The sequence below is a fragment of the Pithys albifrons genome, chromosome 8 (assembly GCF_047495875.1).
Source record: "Pithys albifrons albifrons isolate INPA30051 chromosome 8, PitAlb_v1, whole genome shotgun sequence".
Lineage (NCBI taxonomy): Eukaryota > Metazoa > Chordata > Aves > Passeriformes > Thamnophilidae > Pithys > Pithys albifrons.
The window spans coordinates 20,363,720-20,377,019 of NC_092465.1; the positions used below are offsets into that span (position 1 = coordinate 20,363,720).

Below are 13,300 nucleotides of genomic sequence, written 5' to 3' on the forward strand. Positions count from 1 at the left end.
TGGCAGCATTAATTATCATTAGGTTTAGAGATGAAGTGTTTAAAAATGAAAATACTGGCATATTCATATAAACACACTCACAGAATTTCCAAAAGTGACTTTTTGAATGATTCTCATTGTTTTGCAGTCTAATCTATGGTATTTAAACTTTTCATACTTATAGTACTGACTCGCAAGACCTGATGGAACACAGCCAAGAACACTGTCAGACAGGGCACCACATAAGGACAGAGTTTCTGTGGCAGTAAATCTAACTACTTTTTGACACACAGCAGGCAATTAAAAATCTGCCATAATGCAAAGCACTTTCCAAATCACTCTCCTCCTGGCGTCCTGGCAGCAAATGACATGGATCATATTGTTAGAGTGTCAGTTAAACGTTCATTTAAGAGCAAAAGAAATAGGCTCTTCACATTGGTACAAGAGCTAAGTTTCATTAATGTTTATTGTTACGTACTTCACTGGAATCTAGTTGCCTGTTATAAATGTTGTTTATGCAAAGATTGAAGCCTGCATCCCAACCCCAGCAACTGCTAGCAAAGCACTGACTGATGACAGAGAAAGTCTGCTACAAGTTTAATAGACTAGATGTGAGAGTAATGAAAGAAAACTGTTATATATTAGATACTGATAAACAATTTCAGAGCAGTTGTATGCACTGCATTCACAATCCAAAACTATTTCAGCACTCATCAGGAATTTCATATGAAGTGGGAGAAAAACCCTAAGATAAACTCCTTCACACATAATTTCCTTAGTAGTCCAGAAAGATGGGAAAGCATATTTTCTTACCTGCCAACCCAGTCAACAGCGATACCTTCCCCGTTGGGCACATCATCACTTATCACTGCCTCCTTATTTGTTCCATTTAGGAACATTCGTTCAATGACCTTCCTCCCCACATCAATCCAGTACAACCTCTTTTCCACCCTGTCAAAGTCCAGTGCCACCACATTTCTCAGTCCTTGCAAAATGAGAGAGTAAGACTGGCCATCTGCTGTGAGATTTCTCAGATAGTAACGGTTGCTAAAAATAAGGTATGGGGAGATATTACTATTTTGCCGGCAACTTTTTCCATCAGGCTCCCGGATATAGCCTGGGGCACACTTACAGATGTAGGAGCCAGCTGTGTTCTCACAAATCTGGCTACATACTGATGGAGTTTCATTGCACTCATCAATATCATCACAAGTCTGTTTATCAGACATAAGTTTGTATCCAGGATGACAAGAACAGTAGAAACTTGTCTGTGTGTCTGTACAGTCATGATCACATCCACTGATTGAAGGGTCACTGCATTCATTTATACCTGGGGAACGAAAAGAGTTCGATTCAAGGAACTGGGGAAAGTAATAGTGCAGTCACTTTTCTATGTACCCTCTCTCTCTGCTATGCCCTGAAACGCTGAATGCGAATATGGGCTGTGGTAATAAAGGAAAAAGGAAAACCATCTAATCAAATATAAAACTATTCTAGTACATTTGAGGTCTGTAAAAAAAACACCCTGAGTACAAACATAGACTTCTGAATGGCATATTTTGGAAATGTAAGGGCAATACATAACAATGCATGAACTATACTTAGTTTATATAATTAGCTCATTGTCACAGTGTTAAAACAGCATGTAAGTATAACTTAATTAAAACAAAAAATTTAAATATATATGTTTCTTATCATTTTCATTTCTGAGAGAGAGCCATGGAATAGATACAATTGTAATTAAGAAATTGTTTTAAGAGGCCAGTTTTTTAAAGATGCCTGATTTTTAACTAGAGAGTTGTAATAAATTTATACATACCACATCCTTTTTCATCACTGTTATCTAAGCAATCATCCAAACGATTGCAGACTTTAACCATCTCAATACAGTTTCCATTGTCACATTTAAAATGATGGGGAGAGCAGGTCGCTTCTGGTGTGCTACAGAGATGTTCCAGCTCATCAGATTCATCGCCACAGTCATTATCCCCATCACAGATGTAGGCTTTGGAAATGCAGCGCCCATTCTGACAAGTAAACTGGTGCTGTTGACATGGTTCATAGATGCAACCCCTTTCATCACTGCTGTCACCACAGTCATTGCGTCTGTCACATCTGAAGAAGAATGAACACTTTCTTTAGATATAAGAAGGCAATCACTGTCTCTAGGGCAGATGGAAAGACACACTGTCCCAATTTCCAAAGAAGGTTGACATTTTGGCTCCAATAGAAGAGATTTTCAGAAACCAGGGTCATATTATAGAGTCTGATCCCTGTGCGTCCTGCCTGTATTCCCTGTAGGCTGGACACAATCACCCCAGGATATGTAAATAGCCACAACAAAAAGGTTTAAATGGTAATGATAAACAATGGGGATATTAACAAAAAATTCTAGAGCATTTTCAAGTCTACGCTAATGCATGAATGGAGAGCAGATAAATAGTTTCATTACAATATGCAGATCTACTTAGAACTGAATGGGTGTGAAAAAAAAAGGTTGAATTAAGTTCTTGACATTAAGCAAATTTTGAGAATTTCTAATCTGCATAGATACAAACCTGTACGTGTTACGGACGCACAAGCCATTACTACAGGTAAACTCATTTTCTGTGCAAGATCTTCGTGTGCAGTTCTGGTGTTCATCAAAAGCATCACTGCAGTCAGCATCCCCATCACAAACCCAAGCCCGAGGAATGCACCTCCGGAGTGGGGGGTGGTTGTTGACACATGTGAACTCTGCTGCTGTGCAGTTGCGGTTTGCTGAAGGAAAAGCATGTTCACTAACCAAGTTATACTTTGTGTAGGCACCACCCTCCCCTGCCACACACACAGATAGCCCATAACACAGTCACGCTCTGCTGCACATGCAGAGATAGGTATCACTGCACCTTCTCAGGTACAAAACTGTGCAATACTTTTCAAGGAGGCTGACTGGGAGCCAAAGCATTCCTTAGGCAATGCTGACATGTGCAGAAATCTGGATCTTATCGGCTTCTCAGTGTAAGCTTTTCACACTATCTGGCCAGATTTTCTAGGAGCTGAACAGGTGTTAATGCCTAGGGTCTCTATTCCCTCTTTTCTTCAAATATTCTGTGGTCCACAGAGCAAAAAGATGAAGCAGTTAATAAGGGCAGGGACCACAAGTGTATTCAGCTGCTGTCAAAAGAATCAAGAAGCAGAACCAGGCTTGGTGAAGCTCCTTCCCTTTGTTCACTTTCCAGACATATTTATTTTGTTCCTTAGATTTTAAAGATATTATACCAAAACCATGTGGTTATTAAGATGCACAAGATGCAGTGTATGACCCATCAGGGAGTATCTCCACTGAAGCTGCTCTTGCTGCCCTAATCATACACACAACCCAAGTTAATCGTATCTCCACTGAACACAACAATTCAAAGTAAAGTAATTGTGAAATTATAACAATGATTTGTTAGGGTTTTTTACCAGTAAAATATTCAATTTAGATTCGATATAATGAAAATGAAGGTACAGAAAGACTGTACCTCATGCTTAATGTGTAATTTTTTATTGGACAGAGAAGTTGTCAGTGGGTGAGAGTCTGGGGGTTGGCCATTTTCTAAAAAACACTTGCAGGACAAATAAAGTGTAATATCAATTTCCATTAACCACCTACCACAATTATGCCTTTGATCCTCATCACTCATATCCCCACAGTCATTATCACCATCACAGATCCATGTTGCTGGGATACATCTGCCATCATCACATCTGAACTGGTCACTTGAACAAGTCCGCAATTGGGGCACTTAAAAATAAACACAATCACTTCAGCTGTTAAACTAACCTGAACTGCCATGAGAATCTACTGAGGAGTTTATTTTAGGGAGAAGCTTATGAGAATGAAATGTAAGACAGAAGCTTAGGTATAAACCAGTTAAGGTATAATCTGCCAGACATTTTCTTAAGCTAAAGGTGCAACTCCAGCAATGTGCAAAGTGAGGTACCAGCCCTGCTTAAACCATAGAATAATCTGTTCTACCTTGTGTTATGCTTACTTTCACAGTGAGAATAATAATTATGTTGTAATATCAGTTCCCTGGAGATTACCCTTCATTATTTTGATCCCCTACTCCACTCCTCTGCTTATTCCCACCAGATTCTATTGTACATACAGGATTTGTTACTATAATGCTAAGATACTCATATATTGTGTCAACACTGTTCACTTCTGCATCCCACTTTCCCTTTTTCCCCAAATACAATACTGCATGCACATTTTCTGCAGCATGACATCTGCAAAACAGCGCCAAAATACTTGCTTCTATTCACCACTTGATTCACTACTATCACAGTCTTAAGAGACAGGTTATACATTAAGAGTAATCACAGTACAAGCAATAAATTTTTGCAATTAAAAGCCTTTATACTCCATATACAGCTTTAAGCATCAACTTATTCAATGACTCAGATTATTCAGTCAGTTAACAAAGCCCAGAAAATACTTATCTTCCACCAGTCTGGATCCAAGCTACTGCCTATAAGAGACATTACTGATTGCCATAACCCCTCATGTTGTAAACTTACCACAAGAGGCAGGTTCATCAGAGGCATCAGCACAGTCTATTCCTTGATCACAGTACCAATGAGCAGGAATACAACGTCCCGAGGTACAGCGAAACTCACTATCTGTGCAAGTCAGTGAGACTGGAAGAAAAAATCTATGTATGACTTGCTTTTTTTCTGTCACCTTTCCAACTTATTTTAAGCTGGTTTTGAGTCCATATTATGCAAAAAATACTACAATCTCCAAAAAAGAAAGAGAAAAAATTATGCTAGGAATGATGTCTTTTCTCGGCCTGTCTGCAAAGACTTCATTGTATGAACTAGCTTGATATTTGCATGCAAAAAAATAGGCTTAATTCTTTCCTTGGAAATACGTATCAGCTAATAAGGAGAGAGAATTTGCCCTGGAAATAGCATTGTATGCAGCAACTGTACATATGGTTCGATATTATACTTGAGATCCATGTGCAGGAAAATGACCACTTATCTTTACAGTGTCCAAATCAGGCATTAGCAGACTCAATGCTTTACAGGGAATCAAAATGTGCACTAAGGAAGTAATAGTTCACAATAGATAATGTTTTCATTGTTCTCCCACCAATTTTCCTTCACTTGCTGGTAGGAATCTTTTGTTAGTGGAAGTGAAGAACAAACCATAACACTGAATAGTTCCAGCTAAGCATGTTGCAAATATTCTTTCGGCACTTTGGCGGAGCCCTTTGATCCTGGCATGTATAGTGGGTTTTATAATTTCTTCAGTAGGTACTGATACCTTCCTCTACCCTCTGATGGTTTCAAAATACCAGAAGGACTCAATCTGGCCTTTTAACTTGTTGTTCTATGTGCCTTTGATGATGGAAATCAAAGATAATTAACTATTCCTCATTAATGTTTTGGGGTTTCTTTTTCCTCTCATTCTTTCTCTCCCTCTTTCTTGCCCTTCACCACTTCTCAATTTAAGTAATTCTGCAGGGACATAAACAGCAGAAGGGACAAAGCACATCTTTTATCAGTAACAGAAAACTCACTACAGCCACATATTGTTGATGTGTTCAGGTCCATAGATAAAAGTGGCCATGTTCTGGCTACAAAAGTTGTGCCAAACTTAGTACAAGACATGTAACGTTAGGAAAACTAGAAAAAGTAAAAATAATCTACTTAGGCAATACTAAAACTAAATCATTATCTGAAAATACCTTTTATGTTTTATAAATTCATCCAACATTTCATATGGGAAAAGTACTACCTAATACAAATGTCCTAGCAAAGTTAAGCTGGTTTGTAATTAAGGCAGATTGAAAACTAGACATTTCATACACTAACTGGAAGCTACAATGACCAACAAATCACATGCATACATAGCCACATGAAAGAGCTAAAAGAAATTACATTTGAGACTGCATACAATTTCATTTGCTTAGAAGGAAAAAAATTATAATGTTAAAGTTCTAGAAAAAGAAAGCACACTGTAATACTTCAATGTCAAACACCTTGTAAACCATAAAGAATATAGAGCAGAATAACCAAAAGCAGCAATCTCTCAAATGCTGTATAAAAATGCTGCAAAAATTTATCATCTTTTTTAGTAGATAAAGTCATGATTTAGATACTTCAGAGCTAATAGTACAATGCATATACCTTGTAACTTAGTATTACAGAAATAGATATTTTGAGAACAGTGTGAGTTATGTCAAAAGTAAAGAGCACCAGAATAAACCACTTAAGTAATGAAGGTCCTACTGACTTACCACAGTGAGTAGGGCTCTCATCACTCATATCTCCACAGTCATTATCACCATCACACAAGTATGTTCGAGGAATGCAAATATTCGTGCTTTGGCATTTTGTAAAACCAGACTGGCAAGTACGTTCGGCTTTAGGGAGGAAGGAAGCAAAGCAGAAGTTCTTTAGGGCGTTTTAAAAAAACTTTACACTGTATCTCTTTCAAAGATCTATAACACTGTTAAAACAGTCACATGTTACTCAGTGTCTAAAGTGAATCACTCAAACTGCTCATGTTATATGGGAACAGTTAGACAGAAGTGGTGACAACATGATCAAAAAAGCACATGGCAATACTTCAAAAAAAATCAGTGTGTGCACAAAATGGAAAAAAATTCTAAATACATTTTCAACTATTTCTTTAACTCCAGATATAAATTTTCCACTGCAGATTTGAATCTTGGTGCATAGACATGATTATTTTGTTGAATTGCAAGGGTAGTCAATATTGAGCTAATCACAGTTCACATCTTAAGGAAAACAACTGACAACTTTTTGAGAACTATAAGGCATATAATGTTAAACTCTGCCACTATAGAGTCACCACATACATTCCTGATGATTAAATCTAGTATGACTAATACAGCATCACACAAAGCAAAAACCCATTGTCAAACTCCAGACTAATCCTGCTAAAATATAAACGTTGCATCCAACTGATCTGAAATAATCTTTTTTTTTTTAAATCCATGGGATTACTCACAAGACTTAATACTAAGCACTGCATGAGCATATTTGCATTAAGGCAGGCTCATTAAAGCAACATTTATAATGCAATATCTTATGGTAATACAAATATCTTTAAATTCTTCTATTTTCTTCAAACAACGCAAAGCAGAATCTGCAATGTAAATAAATAAATAAATCTTTTGTCCTATTTGCTGATTTTGTCATAATTCTTCATTCAAAACCACATTTCCCTCTTCTTTGGTCTCAAGAGTCAAACAGCTACTGGGTAATAGGGATAAACTTACGGCAGTTTCTCTCATCTGATGTGCCATTATCGTAACAGTTGTTTACTCCATTGCAAACATACTGAAGAGCTATACATCTCCCATTATTGCAAGTAAACTCTGTGTGGGAGTCACAGGTTCGGAACAAGCAGCCAAGCTCATCACTGTTATCTCCGCAGTCATTGTAGTGATCGCAGCGGTAATGATACGGGACGCATCGCCCGTTGCCACAAGTAAAAGCTGTTGGCGGACAGGTGTGGAAAGCTGCAGAAAATTAAAAAGAAAAGAAAATGTGGATAAAACATAATCTAAATTCTATGAAAAAGTAACAAGTAAAATCACAATATTTTACCTGCCAGGGCAAACACAGCTGCAAAACGGACTGCATGAAAAGTAAAATAAAATACATATTTGAATTAAAAAAGTAGGAAATGGCTATACATGATAAAAATCCAGTACTATAGTGCTTTTAGATTCTATAGTAAATCACTAGTCATTCAGAACTCAAATTCACGAACAAGCAAGGGACTGTTACCTAACTACAAGCATAAGATCCATGACCATAGAGCCATCGACGTGACAGAGAATTCACAACAGGCAAGACAGAGCACACAGCATTTCTAATGCAGTTATTTTAAATGCTTACCACACACACTTTCCAACTCATCACTGCCATCACCACAATCGTAGTCATTGTCGCATTTCCATCGCTCCGAGATACACTGCCCATTAAGGCACGTGAAGAAACCTGGATCACACCTGGTGCCGTTATCCACAATACAGTGCTTGTTGTTATTGGCTAAATACCAGCGACCTTCAGAGGGGCACTGACATTCTGCACCAGCTGGACCTGAATTCATGTTTGACAGTTTAAGAAAGGACACAAAAAATTGAAACAAATTTAACGTTGATGCCTTATATAGAGTTCTATGAAATCATTCACAAATGTAACACTAGAAAAGGCAAAGAAATATTTTCAATCCCTGTATGACCTACTTGCTTAGATACTAATGTGGTGACTTACCCAGACTTTATCTCAGTTAAGCATATGTAAACCCATTAAATCCCACTAAAGTTATTTCAGAGTTCCTTGGAAGAACTGAGGTCAGAATTCAGAGTATCTCAGTACTTGCTTGTTGTCCAAATAGCTTTTTAGTGGCAAGAAGATGGCATGTGATGCTTTCAAATATCACAGCTACACATGATAGGAGTTTATTCTTCAAAATCAGAACAATCATTCAAAACTCCTTGCACTAGACAAACTATTCCTCCCCACAAGTTTAACTGTTTTCAGTCAAGACAGATTTTTAAAGGTATTTAAGATGCTACAGATGAAAATGGGCTCTGAATGAGTTTTCCAAAAATGAGTTTTCAAAAAATCCACAACATGTGAAACAGCTCTGTAAGAGGTATGTTATAAAGAAATAGTGACCATAAAGATTTTTTTAAACATGTTGTAGGGAATAACTGATCAGTATACAGTGTATGAGTATATATTCCTAAGGTAAGAATATCCAGCAGCACTCACTTGATGTCTCATCCAAGAGGAAAGAAAAGTTTAAATCCCAAAAAAGAATGTTTTGGTTTAAATTAGAAAAACCCATAATTTTTATTTGTGAGGATTCTCAAACACAACCCTTCGATATGTTGGTAAAATATTACGATCTTAAATGTGAATAATTTTGATTGCATTTATAAATAAAATAAACAGTAAAAATTTGAGAACACTAAGAAATATTTCAACTGCCCCTATGTGACTAAAATTGCTATAGTATAAGCTCTAACATAGGGAATAGTGATAGCTTACAGTCATCAAATGTAACAGCTTACCTGGTGCACAGATGTGACTGCAGCCACCATTGAATTGGTTGCAAGGGTTGATACATTGCTGCTGCTTACTTTTTGCCCAGACATGAATATCCATCGGTCTTTGTGGAAGATTCATGATCATTACAATCTGATCTGAACCATCATATTTATTAGCTCGATAAATGCTTCGTGTGTTCCAGTCTGTCCAATATATGTGCTGATCAAACAGTGTCATTGCAAATGGATGCAGAGCAGTGCTAACAATTACCTCACGATTTGTACCAGTGAGAGTGCATCTCTCAATCTTCTGCCTATAGTAACAAAGAAGTTATTACATCTTAAAAGAAGTCTTTCAACCTATGTATAAAGTCATGCCTTAACTAGTCCTGCAACTAGCATCCAACATTTCAGTAATGTTTATCAATATCTAGGGTACTGTTATGCTCCCCTACCTCCATTAATTAGAGTTTAAAGCATTGTAAGTGCCTTCCTCTCCTGCACACAGATGAATCCAAACAACAGAAGATTCATTAGGGACACAGGCTACTAGAGTTATTACATTACAGACAACACTCTTCTGACACAGCAAAGCAAAAGTCTGCAAAAGAACTCCCAGAGGGGAAAGGTATTGCTGCAGTGATTTCTCTGAGACCATGAGTGAATTTGAATGGTTAGAAAACTATTTTTAAAAACTCCCCTAATGATCAAAGAAATTCTGATGGCATAAATTCAAGGGTAGAGCTCTGTCTGGTAGGCAACAGCAAGAACATCAGGCCAAATTCCACAGGTGACAGGCATTAACTGTGAGCCATGAATAATGTTACATGGGTAATGGCATTGTATTTGCTAGAGAAGATACTTATAAAAGTCCTGCATTGCATGTAAGATAAACAGCCAGCAGATACAAATGCATAAAGCAGAGAACTAAAGCTACACTGTAGCATAACAAAATTTCCTATTGCACAGTACTTTCATATCAATATCAAAACTTGACATTGCATTGCTATTAAGTAACTCTTAAAATTCTATACTGCCAACTGCCAAATCAGTTGAAATCCCAAAGAATGGTTTAGAAATTAGGAAAAATAATTAATAGAGCTATAAAAAGATTAACCAAATGTAAAACACTAAGTGTTTTATCCATACATACAGATTTGCATCAGCCCAGTATAGCTGCTGTTCTTCATAATCCAGGGTAAGTCCATTTGGCCATACCAAATTGGTGCTCACAATAGGTGTTCTGAAGTTTCCTCCAAGTGTAGCTCGCTCTATCTTTGCATTTGAACTCCAGTCAGTCCAGTACATATACCTGTCAAATAGGATTATATTTTCAGCAAACGAAGCTCTCAAAGCTCTTGTGGGCTCCAGGGTATTTCCACCCTGGTGTCCCTCACCGAAATGTGCAGTGCACAACTACCTGGAAAAGAACTTCTGTATTTTGGCCCACACTGACAAGGGATTCTTCTAGCAGAGATCACTGAGATCCACTACAGTGAACTCCACAAAATTTTTTTCAGAGCTTACATGAATCCAGTATAGTCAATTAATCTCTTTCTTATCTTTCTTAGTTTTAAATACAGTATAATTATTAACAAAATTAGAAGCACAGTATAATACAGTAATGCCCCCAGCCTCTCAGGAAATGTTTTCGTACTGGGACAAGGATTCCTCTGAAGCATTCAGGGAATATAACAGAAAAACGTTTAAGGTTAGTTTTACAGGAAGTGTCTGGCAGTCTTTGTCAAAGTCTAAATTGTTGTTTCACCTGCAGTCAAAAATTGCAGCACATACCCTCTGCAGGGATCTAACACAATAGCCCGTGGGCGTGGCACACGGGCAATCACTGTGCGGTTCGATCCATCCACAGCCATCGAGCTGATAGTCTGGTTGAGGTAGTCACTGTAATAAACTCTGTTGTTGATCCAGTCAAAGGCTATGCCATCTGGAGTTCCTAGATCTTAGACACATACAGGCAATCACACACAAGCTCAGTACAGTTTCCTGAGATACTGTAACATTCATCTATTACAATTTGGTAACACCAAAGATTTCTTTGAAGTACCGTTGGTACCAGAGCAAATTTGTGCATTTAAAAATCCCAAGCAGTAATACTTAGGACTCAGGCAGTCCTGTGTATGTAGTAGGGTTACAAAGAATTTTTTCTCACATGAACAGAAGTTTTGGTTGCTATTCTCCAAGTAGTACTTGATATGCATAATTTAAATATATTTTATATACAGAACAATATCTATCCAGTTTTATATTTCTATTTCATTGCGATCAAGATGAAATAAACGCGGAAAAGGAAAAAATGAGGCAGCAAAAGGCACATTTTATTAGACATTTTAACTAAATAGTCTACCCTGACCATCAGCATAGAAAGACCCCTTGAGCTAGTTCTCAGTGTAGCAGTCCATTTTTTTTAATGCCTAGTTACTTTGTATCACATTTTAGTGCACTTACCAGATGCAATTACTGTTGGAGAGCCAATTCCTGAGTAAATACTAACATAACTGATTCTTCCTGTCCCTGAAGGAAAACTTTGTGTAAAATATATTCTGTTGTTTATGCTGTCAAAATCCAGGGCCACGGCAGTTCTCAACACATTGACTGTGCGGAAGGGAGGACTGTGATTTTCAGGATCTAGGTGGATACTTCTGAGGGCATTCTCAATAGCAAAAATCAGGTAATCATCACTTGAAATGGAGCACCTCTTGCCATCACTGCCTAGTGTTCCAAAGGCACAACCACATTTCGGTGTCTGCAAGTCAGGAAGGGCAAAACAGAGGTGAGAACAACCTCCATTGTTGTCCAAACAAGGATTGTTGTTGACATCAAGTGGTGAACGTGACTGGAAATTACTGTTGTAAATTGTAACATCCCTTAGCCAATTAATGTTATCTCTTATTACTGTTGGTTGGTCAGTATTGCCTGGTTCCTTGCTGGCTTGGAAGACTTTTTTCAGGTTTCGATCCACCCAGATCATAGAATTGCCAAAGACAGTGATACCATATGGAGTTGGATAGCGACTGCCATAGCGTACAATTTCAACCTCACCACCATCAGGCTGAATTCTTGCAATCATGTCTAAGGAATCATCCACCCAGTAAACATATCCATTGCTGTGATCTATGGCCAATCCACGAGGTGTGACAATGCCCTCAGACACAAGAACTGTTCTGTTGCTGCAGTCAAGAAACGCGCGTTCGATCTTTGGATTTTGCCCATAGTCTGCCCAGAACAAGTATCTGTTTTTTGGGTCAACTACTATGTGTCTTGGCATATCTATGGTAGTTTTAAGTAGCACACGCCGATAAGTTGTGTTTAAACGCAAAACTTCTATAAAAGTCTCTGTCAGGAATGCATTTGTAAAATAAAGATTTCCTGTATATATTAAAAAAAGTGAGAGAGAGAAACAAACGAGAAAGTTAGTTAGCATCTGAGAAACACAAGCTGCTAAAATACTAACTAATAAAATGAAGAGCCATCATAAATACCTTAGAAGTTGGAAGTATAAGGTACAATTCGAGGAATTGGAAAGAAGACATCGAAATTGACAGTAGTCAATTAATTTCTAAATCCTCATGGATTGCCATGGGTATGAGCAGTATAAGATCAAAATGCATTAACTCCAGTTGTTATTTAGGTGTACTTTTTTTTTAATATATACCTAGGCCTTTGGTTTGCCTTTTCATACTCACATCCCTTTACCTTTTACAACACACCACTATGAAATCCATGTTATGACACAGGATTGTATGCAGTACCTAAAGTGTTTACAGATGATTATCCTGAAACTCATCCCAGCAAGCCTATCAATCAAATGAAGAACTTTTGCAAAACATATATTCACTAAATGTGTATATAAAATAAAGGTAGTAATGGCAATGGCTGATTAATATCTTCCGAAAAGTGAATATTTGAATTAATTTCTAATATGTTTAAATAGTAACAAGAAGTACAAGTTGGGAAGTTTAAGTTCAGGGAAAGCATTTCTTCTGCTTTTTTACTTTTCATTATAATTTATAGTATTTGTACACAGCAATCTGAGGGCAGATGAACAGTCTTTTCTTATTTACAATGCCATCAGACAAGTTTTGTGCACTCTTCTCTGCTACATTATTTTCATAATGGTAGCACACTGGATAACAGCTATTTACAAATGTACAGACAAGAAGAAAGACCTAAGAAAAATATTAAGTCCTTACGAGAGAAAAGGCTCCATAAATCTGTTCTGATAAACTTTCATC

General features: G+C 37.4%; 1 protein-coding gene across 3 annotated transcripts in view; it reads right to left on the bottom strand.

Annotated features, from left to right (window-relative positions):
• Positions 1 to 13,300, bottom strand: part of LRP2 (LDL receptor related protein 2) — a 118,834-nt gene that overhangs the window by 35,486 nt on the left and 70,048 nt on the right. For all 3 annotated transcript variants that reach the window (XM_071562867.1, XM_071562866.1, XM_071562865.1), the window contains exons 39-50: positions 11,514 to 12,434; positions 10,842 to 11,007; positions 10,201 to 10,359; positions 9,072 to 9,361; positions 7,888 to 8,091; positions 7,263 to 7,505; positions 6,255 to 6,380; positions 4,528 to 4,647; positions 3,617 to 3,748; positions 2,538 to 2,739; positions 1,799 to 2,094; positions 793 to 1,309 (exon numbers count right to left, since the gene is read on the bottom strand). In XM_071562867.1, the coding sequence (XP_071418968.1) occupies positions 793 to 1,309; positions 1,799 to 2,094; positions 2,538 to 2,739; positions 3,617 to 3,748; positions 4,528 to 4,647; positions 6,255 to 6,380; positions 7,263 to 7,505; positions 7,888 to 8,091; positions 9,072 to 9,361; positions 10,201 to 10,359; positions 10,842 to 11,007; positions 11,514 to 12,434 (3,376 nt within the window). The remainder of the gene's footprint in view (positions 1 to 792; positions 1,310 to 1,798; positions 2,095 to 2,537; positions 2,740 to 3,616; positions 3,749 to 4,527; positions 4,648 to 6,254; positions 6,381 to 7,262; positions 7,506 to 7,887; positions 8,092 to 9,071; positions 9,362 to 10,200; positions 10,360 to 10,841; positions 11,008 to 11,513; positions 12,435 to 13,300) is intronic.